A 9956-nucleotide genomic window follows, 5' to 3' on the forward strand; every position below is an offset into this window, starting at 1 on the left:
TAACTGCCTTACTCTCTTAACAAATAAGAGGCATTATCCAACAGAGAGGTGGAAGAAAAGAAACAGAGAATGAGGATTTATTTTTTACATCCCTATATTATGATACTTTGTTATCTATTGAATGGATAGTAACGAGATCGATATTTTTTATATTTCTCTGCAACTTTTTTTTATAAAGAAAATTACTTAATTTAATTAACCTTAAATCGTTTAAATTTAACTTACTGTAGTTAATCAAATCATTTTAATTTAACTTACAGTAGTTAATATTGATGGGGTTTGTTTAATTTGTTGTGATTTTTGGAACCAGCTAGGATTTTCTAAACGTCAAGTTGGGCCGGGAAATATTTTGCATGTTGTATTTGTTGTATTAAATTAAAGTTGATTTTACAATAATAATTTATACCCATTAATCTTTAACATTATCAATCTCATTAGTGATTTTATATTTTTTATAATAAAATATTATCAAAACATAGTCGAATCCATTGATCTTTGTAAGGCTTTCCAATTTCCACCTTCTGTAAGCGAATTTTTAAACATGTTATATGGGGTGATTGCATAACTACAATCAAGATTTTTAATTTCATGATATACAAAGTACTCATGCTTACAAGCAATGAAAACCTGATTAAAAGAAAATTAAATAACCAGGCATCCTATGGAGAGAAAGGTACATTACTCATCTTCATCGTCTACTATAAACATGCCGAGCTGTCTTCAGAAAACTGTATTTCTGACTATCCATATCTTCAAATGATTCCTCAAAAATTCCATAGTTTCTAGCGAAGTTTCTGAGAGAAAGAACACTTCCTGTGTAATTGAAAATATCCTTGTGAAAATTGTATCCTTCACAACCCTCTACCAATGGGAATTCCTTTTGCTTGTACCAAAGGCGATTAGTTTGTAGATCAAGAAGAAACATTTCTTTATCATTATTAGTATCAAAAAATATGTCATCATGTCCCAAAGTGCCAACTCCGGCAGCTCCAACGCCAGCAGAGAAGCTGTTATTTGCTCTGTGATATTTTTTCCATAAAGATAAATCATTATCACATTTTATGATGCCAGTTTCTGGTTCTCTTACCCACAATTGATCAATGATTATTTTGTGCTCTCTTTCCCAATAGTGCTCACTTTTATAATCTTTCAGCACCCATATCTCAATGAGTATATTTGATGGAAAGCTAACAACAGCAAGTGATCCTCTCAGATTAATCAACCTGAACGCTTCACAAGGTTTACATCCGAAGTCCGGATGAGAAAGCCACTTGAATTCCTCTTTCTTGAAATCAAAAGTTAGGATCATCTTCCCACGCTCTTCCTCGCTTTCATTGCTACAAGCATGACGCCTCCAGTGCATGTCTCCGTATGCAGAAACTCCAGGTAAACTTAAATAACAAGAGGGAGTTGTGGCGATTCGTCGCCATGAATCTGTGCCTAAAGTATAAACTTCAGCTGCAAATTCGCATACTTCATATACATAATACATCCGAACAACTTTGTACCAATCAGTTGTCGAATCAAATCCCATTCCGTACCACATCGTGTGCCCAATGGATTCTCTATTAGTCAGACCCGGCCCTGGTAGCTCTAAAACTTCTTCTCTGAGAGGATTGCACAGGAACGTTTCCTGTGCATGATCGACTTTTTCAATACATAATAAACCATAAGCAACTTGACTGATCCTATAGTCTCTACCTTGTTTATTTGACAAGAACTCAAGGATTGGATATTCATTTCTTTTCATGAGATTGTCATTACCATCATAAACAAGTGAATGCACTTTCTTCACTATACTACCCAGCAGTAAAGGCACGGACAGAACTTGAGGCTCTTCAGAAACCACATCACCGGCTGTACATAATGCTTCGTGTGAATTGGCGAAAGAGATGCCATCGATATTGTTGCACCAAATTTTAGAGGCGCATCTTAAACGCAAAAGTGATTTTCCTGGTAGTCTCTGAAAGATGTTGTAAACGAGATCATCAGGAACATGTTTGGTAACTTTCTTCCCACTATTCTCCATTGATTCTTCTTGTAAAAGTAAAAAATTTTAGTCTCTCTTTGTTCTTTCTCCAATCTCAGAGAATTACTGAGAGGGATGAGAGATAATAGCCGATGATGGGCAAGAGTTAAATAATTGTTGAATAAAGTTGTGTAGTATTGTTGAGATTCATAGTTTCGGTACTGTGTAACAGCGCTTTGCTTAGTGATCAGTAATTAATTTAATTTGTTAGTGATTGTTAAGAGTGTGTTAGGATTGTTAGCAAGTCCATTAAACTTTCCTCCGTTTAAATATGGAATCTAATCTAATCTACTCAGCAATGAAAGCAGCTATTAGGTTATACTATCCTAAACCTATACTATTATAACAATCGTAACAGTATTTTTGTTGCCAATTGCAATATTTGAGTATAGATACCATAAAACCTTGGTAAGACTAACTAGTTTTATTACTATGAGGAGATTATAACTTAATAGAGATATAATTATAAAAATTATTGTTTTGAAATCTTATTTTATAATTCATGTTTTAGTAGTATAGTATTAGGATTTCAATTTATATTTTAGTAGCATTATAATTTCAATTCACTGCTTCAATTGCCTACTTTTGAAATAGATAGAAGATCGTATCTTGGAACCAGCAAAGATAAGTGTCATTGATGGAACTGTAAATGCAGTTGATGCATAGTCAATTGATGTGAAGTCATAGACAATTACCAATGGTTTTAACTTTTAAGCACTGCAAAATTAAGACTCCCAATGTCGATGAATTGCAAGTTACAAATGAAGTGGATGAGGATAGGAGTGTTCAAAAGCGGTTAACCGAACTGGTTAACCACTTTTCTGAACCGAACCGGTTTTTCGGTTCGGAAAAATTCCCAAACCGAACCGGTTTGGAGGGAAAACCGGTTTTCCCTTTTTTTTATAAAACTTTTATTTTTTTATTTTTTCCTAAATTAAATTGTAAATATAAATAATACATATCCAAATAAAAATTAAACATTCATACATATCTATTGACCACTACTAACAATACATTAAAAATATTATTATTTTTTATTTAATATATAATATAATATATATTTTTTTATTTATTATATTATTTTTTTATTTAATATATATATTTGTAAAACCGGTTTTGGTTAACCGCTTTTTATTTTTTCCCGAACCAGAAATTCGATTTTTTGAATTTTTCGAACCGTAACGAAACCAATTTTTCGATTAACCGGTTTTTCGGTTCGGTTCGGTTTTTGTATTTTTTTGAACACCCCTAGATGAGGAGAATGAAAGAGTCATCATTGCAGAATTGAGGGATCAACTTCGACATCTTCACTACATTAATCAAATAGATATTAATGTCTTCCTTAATTATCCAAATAAATAGCAAATCATATATATTTTAACCAAAGAAGAAATTATTACTGCAATTAGACAAGAAGAGAAATGAAATAATCCTAAGGATGATAGTACGGAAATACAAAAAGTTTCTTGCTATAAAGCTCTAAATATACTTGAGAAGCTAAAAATATTTTTACTTCAACAAGAAAGTGTCCAATCTAGCGAGGTATTATGTACTCGTAAGGTAAAAAAACGTATTCTTATATCGATCTCACTTTTACTATTTGATATTGTAAATTTATTAGCAAATCTTTTATTATTTTCTTCTTTTTTGACCTTTATTACTGATATTGTGTGTGGATCAATTATTAGAATTAGTTGAATGATTATATATGGATTTAAAGAACTTAAAAGAAGGCGAGATCAAGGTAATTTAAAATTCACATATTGACAACTGTGAGAACAATAAATGAAGCGATAATTATTAATTAAGATGGGAAGAGGTATTTCTTTTAAATTTAAAATAATAGCTGACGAGAGAGAGTTAAACAAGAGAATTAGGGTTACATGTATAAGTTTCCAGTTATACCCTAATCTTATGATATTATATAATCCAAACTAACTCAGATTTTTTAGTGTAAGATCAATTACTAGAGGGTGATAGTGCTAGTTTCTCAAAACTAGAGGAGAAAGCATTATTATGCCAAACCTTAGGGGTGGCAACTAATTAACGCATATATATAAACAAATATAAGATAAGATATTATATTTTGTTACGGAGAGAGAAAATCTATATGTATAAAGATTAAATGAGCTGGGCTCAAAAGAGAAACCCTAGTGGAAGGTTCTCTCCACGTAAACCGCATCTCATGATACCAGAGTATAAAACTATAAATTCTCCACATTGAGTGCCTCGTCTATCGAGAGCTCTAAGACTAAATAGAGCGCTCTTCTTCTCCTCTCCTTGTTTCCTCAATTTCGTTCTTTTAAGGTTTGCACTCTTGCTCGCTCTATAATTCTCACGAATTCTCTTTCAGTTTTGTGTTGTTATAGGTAGTTTGATGATCAATTATAATGTGCTTGAATTTTGTGTTGTTCTAGCTAGGTTATGAATTTTGATGATTTAATTGTAATTCAGATGTGAATAATTCTATAGGATTATCAATGTATTTGATTGATTTGATTTGTTTGTATTGAATTTTGATTTTTGTGATCAAGTGAATACTGTAAAACTCTTGTTAGTATCGTGTTTATCAAGGTTATATTTTGGTGAATTTCGTGAGATATATATTTACTGTTTTATAAATAAATACCAATATAATAATCAGATTTAATAATATAATATGATAATCTGATTTAAAAATAGTAATATAATAATCTGATTTATAAATAATTATATAATAATCGGATTTATCGTTTATAAATATTATAATCGAATCCTTGAATTAGGATATGGATTTTTTGGTTTAATTTAATTTTATTATTATTATCGGATTCTAACGTGTTTTTGCAATTTTGTTGGGCAGGTAGTGTGATTCTTTAACAGCTCGTCAAGATGGTAAGTGCTTTGCGTTGTATGATTTTTGTCGGTTTACTTAAATTGTGTTGTTTCTTCTGTATTAATGGAGAAAATTATATTTGGTTTTTACAGGTCAAATTTACAGCTGATGAGCTCCGTAGAATTATGGACTACAAACACAACATTCGTAATATGTCTGTGATTGCCCATGTCGATCATGGTATAAGCCTCTTTGCTTTGCTTTATTAATTTCTTGGGAAGTTTTTCTAAATGTTTGCTTTTGAGTTAAAATCTCTACTATTAACTGCTGTTGATATTTTGATTTTGTGTCACCTATCATGAATTTTTCTATTGCAAATGCTATTCATGGTTGTGGCCAATATATCTGGTAACATGTTCTGATGTTGAATTCAGAATGAGATATTTACTTATCATGGGATTTTGTCTTAGGGGTATCTTTACTTTCCATTATTTTTTGACAAAGATTTTCTGTCCTTTTAGTTTGCCGCAATTTCCAAAGTATTCCTATTAGTGTATAATGGTGCTAGATGTCTTATTATGAAATTAACATTGATTTTCTGGTTCTTCGAGTCCTAATGTCCATTTTCCGTCAACAGGGAAGTCGACGCTTACCGATTCTCTTGTGGCTGCTGCTGGTATTATTGCACAAGAAGTTGCTGGTGATGTCCGTATGACAGATACTCGCGCTGATGAGGCTGAGCGTGGCATCACTATCAAGTCTACTGGTATCTCTCTATATTATGCCATGTCTGATGATTCCTTAAAGAGCTATGGCGGAGAGCGTCAAGGGAATGAGTACTTGATCAATCTTATTGATTCCCCTGGGCACGTTGACTTCTCATCTGAGGTGACAGCGGCACTCCGAATTACTGATGGTGCATTAGTGGTGGTAGATTGTGTTGAGGGTGTTTGTGTTCAAACCGAAACTGTGCTTAGACAGGCATTGGGCGAAAGGATTAGGCCAGTTTTGACTGTCAACAAGATGGATAGGTGCTTCCTTGAGCTCCAGGTTGATGGAGAGGAAGCTTACCAGACGTTCCAGAGAGTTATTGAGAATGCTAATGTTATTATGGCTACTTATGAGGATCCACTGCTTGGCGATGTTCAGGTTTACCCCGAGAAAGGAACTGTTGCTTTCTCTGCTGGTTTGCATGGCTGGGCATTTACTTTGACAAACTTTGCTAGGATGTATGCCTCTAAGTTTGGAGTTGATGAGTCTAAGATGATGGAAAGACTCTGGGGTGAGAACTTCTTTGACGCAGCTACTAAAAAGTGGAGCAGCAAGAATACTGGATCTCCTTCCTGCAAGCGTGGTTTCGTTCAGTTCTGTTATGAACCAATAAAGCAGATTATTGGTATTTGTATGAATGACCAGAAAGATAAGCTATGGCCAATGTTGCAAAAGCTTAACATCGCTTTGAAGTCTGATGAAAAGGATTTGATGGGTAAGGCATTGATGAAACGTGTCATGCAGACTTGGCTCCCAGCAAGTGATGCCCTTCTGGAAATGATGATCTTCCACCTACCCTCTCCTTCCAAGGCACAAAAATACCGTGTTGAAAACTTGTATGAGGGTCCCCTTGATGATCAATATGCAGCTGCTATCAGGAACTGTGACCCCGAAGGTCCCCTCATGCTCTATGTATCTAAGATGATTCCTGCATCTGATAAGGGTAGGTTCTTTGCTTTTGGTCGTGTGTTCTCTGGAAAGGTCTCAACCGGTCAGAAGGTCAGAATCATGGGTCCAAACTTTGTACCCGGTGAGAAGAAAGATTTGTATGTAAAGAGCGTGCAAAGGACTGTTATTTGGATGGGAAAGAAGCAGGAAACTGTTGAGGATGTGCCTTGTGGTAACACTGTGGCAATGGTTGGTTTGGATCAGTACATAACCAAAAATGCTACTTTGACAAATGAGAAGGAAGTTGATGCCCACCCAATCCGAGCCATGAAGTTCTCAGTCTCACCTGTCGTGCGTGTGGCTGTTCAATGCAAAGTTGCATCTGATCTCCCCAAGCTTGTTGAAGGTCTTAAACGTCTGGCCAAGTCAGATCCTATGGTTGTCTGTACCATCGAGGAGTCTGGAGAGCACATCATTGCAGGTGCAGGAGAGCTCCACCTTGAGATCTGTTTGAAGGATTTGCAGGAAGATTTCATGGGTGGTGCTGAGATTGTGAAGTCAGATCCAGTTGTGTCTTTCCGTGAGACTGTACTTGAAAAATCCTGCCGTACTGTCATGAGCAAGTCCCCAAACAAGCACAACCGTCTTTATATGGAAGCCCGACCGTTGGAGGAAGGTCTTCCTGAGGCTATTGATGATGGTCGTATCGGTCCAAGGGATGATCCAAAGTCCCGTTCTAAGATCCTGGCTGAGGAGTTTGGTTGGGACAAGGATCTTGCAAAGAAAATCTGGTGTTTTGGTCCTGAGACCACAGGCCCTAACATGGTTGTCGATATGTGTAAGGGAGTTCAGTACCTGAACGAAATTAAGGATTCTGTTGTTGCTGGGTTCCAGTGGGCGTCAAAAGAAGGTGCATTGGCTGAAGAAAACATGAGGGGCATCTGCTTTGAAGTGTGTGATGTTGTTCTTCACGCTGATGCCATTCACAGAGGTGGCGGTCAGGTCATCCCAACTGCTAGACGTGTCATTTACGCATCCCAGCTGACTGCTAAACCCAGGCTTCTTGAGCCTGTCTACTTGGTGGAAATCCAAGCCCCGGAGCAGGCCCTCGGTGGAATTTACAGTGTTCTTAATCAGAAACGTGGTCACGTCTTCGAGGAAATTCAGAGGCCTGGAACCCCTCTTTACAACATCAAGGCATACCTTCCTGTCGTCGAGTCCTTCGGATTCTCAAGCACTTTGAGGGCTGCAACCTCCGGACAGGCCTTCCCACAATGTGTGTTTGATCATTGGGACATGATGTCATCCGATCCATTGGAGACGGGATCGCAGGCAGCACAACTCGTGGTCGATATCAGGAAGCGGAAGGGTCTCAAGGAGCAGATGACACCGCTTTCCGAGTACGAGGACAAGCTGTGAAAGGAGACCTCATTTCCGAGAGGCTGAGAATGTGCAGCCTATATGGTTTATTTTTTACAGTTTTGAAGTATTCCAACATACATTGGTTTATGCTAATATTTTTTCATGCTCATAATATTTACTTAAGAATAATATGTGATTAGGGTAATTTTTATTTCTTTGAATTGCAATATCAAATATGAAAGTTCACTAAATATTTTGTATTAAATTTTTATCTAACGTAACTTTAACATAACTTATTAATTTATATACAAATATAACCTTTTATTGATATTTTACTAATTTATATGCATTGAATTAACGTTTCATATTTCATAATATTATTTTAATATAATATTAACTCTTGTTTTTTTGTGTGAATTGAGAAATAGCACATTTGTAAAAGTTTTATTCCAAAAGTTTAGACCAAATTACTTTTTCTAACTAAAGTCCCCAAAGTGAGATTGGAAATCTATCGTTTTCTATTGGATAGAGTTTATTAAAATGACCAATAGACCCTTGTCGATAGCCCCCTTCCTTCTTCTTTCAAGACTGGTAATTCTTCCTGGCCCTAACCGGGCCGAACTGCCTTTCTTCGGAACAAACAAATCTGCTTAGGTCAACTTGAATATGTGGGGGATCTTCTAATAGATAATTTGATCAAACAGATTTTGGAATAAGACCATTTCACACTTTCAAAAACGGATTACTTTTCTATTGAGACCCAAAATTGGGTTATTTAATATAATTTGGGAAATAAAAATTAGAGATCGTCCATAACTGATTAACCGATTTCTTAAACCGAATTAGTTTTTCATTAAGGAGAAAACCGGTTAACCAGTTTTCCCTTTAACTTATTTTTTATTTTGATTTTTTCTTAATTTAACTTGTTTTTTATTTTGAGAGGGAAAAGAAAAATGAAAATTGATAAGGACTGATAAGAAATGTGTGTGTTTGTGTGAAAAAAAAAAAAANCACATTCTGTGAATATCGAATCTACAAAACAGCCCTACAAATTTAATTTAGTTAAAGATCATGGATGGAGCTACTCCTGCTTATCGAAAAACTACAGAGAATGAAGCTTGTCCTGCTGCTAGAAGAAGACGACGAAGATGCCATGACGCGGTGACGGTGGAGAGTTTTGAGAACTAAGAGTGAGAAGGGATATCGGGAATTTGGGTTGGGATTTAGGTTAAGTGAATTTAGGGATTTAGTTTAGATTATTATTATTTTATCTAATACATATATATAAACCGGTTTTGTTTTTTTTTCGGACCGATAACCGAACTGAAAATCTAGTTTTTTGAATCGTAACTGAACCGTTTTTTTCATTAACCGATTTTTTAGTTCGATTATCGGTTTGATTGGGGTTTTACATTTTTTTTTAACACACCTACATGTATCTTGCTTTACTTAAAAAGAACCATATCCCAGAGGAAAAAATTGGAGATAAGATAAGATGGCTAACTGTACAATGTCCATGGTGTAGATTAATTCGTCAATTGTCTCACCAATCTCAGTCCTTTTAACTTTCAGGTTAAATTTTTGAGTAAATACGATTCGGGGATTCCCAACGTTTTTATTAAATTAATGCATCAATCTACAAATGCTAGTCCACATTCAGTTTTTTATAAAATAAATAAATAAAGTATAATTTTCAGTTTTATACTTTATCTCAAGGGTTGTATTGTGGGTGCGTGTGGGGTAAAGACAGACAGTGAACATAATGGCATTTAATCCTCGTCAACGATTTCTGACAAATGCTGAAATGCATGACAACCAACTTGTATAATGTACAAAATGGTCCTCCCCAACTTTTTGGTTTATGTTTGATAAGAATTTTTAGACGAATTAGTCCAGAGGTATTAAGTTTGAGTTCCTTCACTTAATTAAAGATAATAATACAACACAGAATCATGTATTGTCAGTCAGGTATGGTTTAATTTCCAAAGGAGTCAGGTATGGTTTAATTTCCAAAGGAGTAAATAGGGGTGAGTACGGGTAGCGGGTAGAATCAAAACCTATGGGTAGAACTGAAACCTAAAGATAGAATCG

At 35.2% G+C, this 9956-nt stretch overlaps 2 protein-coding genes across 2 annotated transcripts; one reads left to right on the plus strand and one right to left on the minus strand.

Annotated features, from left to right (window-relative positions):
* Positions 1 to 688: 688 nt before the first annotated feature.
* LOC116105848 (F-box/kelch-repeat protein At3g06240-like) lies at positions 689 to 2029 on the minus strand. The gene has a single exon (XM_031392244.1). The coding sequence runs from the start codon at positions 2027 to 2029 to the stop codon at positions 689 to 691; it is 1341 nt and encodes a 446-aa protein (XP_031248104.1).
* A 2967-nt stretch (positions 2030 to 4996) lies between these two features.
* Positions 4997 to 7980, plus strand: LOC116105855 (elongation factor 2-like). The gene is made up of 2 exons (XM_031392250.1): positions 4997 to 5084; positions 5482 to 7980. The coding sequence occupies exons 1-2, from the start codon at positions 5030 to 5032 to the stop codon at positions 7920 to 7922; spliced, it is 2496 nt and encodes an 831-aa protein (XP_031248110.1). The 5' UTR covers positions 4997 to 5029; the 3' UTR covers positions 7923 to 7980.
* The last annotated feature ends 1976 nt before the right edge of the window (positions 7981 to 9956 follow it).

The sequence above is a fragment of the Pistacia vera genome, unplaced genomic scaffold, assembly GCF_008641045.1.
Source record: "Pistacia vera cultivar Batoury unplaced genomic scaffold, PisVer_v2 Contig506, whole genome shotgun sequence".
Classification (NCBI taxonomy): Eukaryota; Viridiplantae; Streptophyta; class Magnoliopsida; order Sapindales; family Anacardiaceae; genus Pistacia; species Pistacia vera.

Excerpts from the sequence above, each read along its gene's own strand:
- LOC116105855 (XM_031392250.1), top strand. The coding sequence starts at position 5,030 with ATGGACTACAAACACAACATTCGTAATATGTCTGTGATTGCCCATGTC. Across the intron at positions 5,085-5,481 it reads GATTGCCCATGTCGATCATG|GGAAGTCGACGCTTACCGAT; the intron begins GTATAAGCCTCT and ends TTCCGTCAACAG.
- LOC116105848 (XM_031392244.1), bottom strand. The coding sequence starts at position 2,029 with ATGGAGAATAGTGGGAAGAAAGTTACCAAACATGTTCCTGATGATCTC.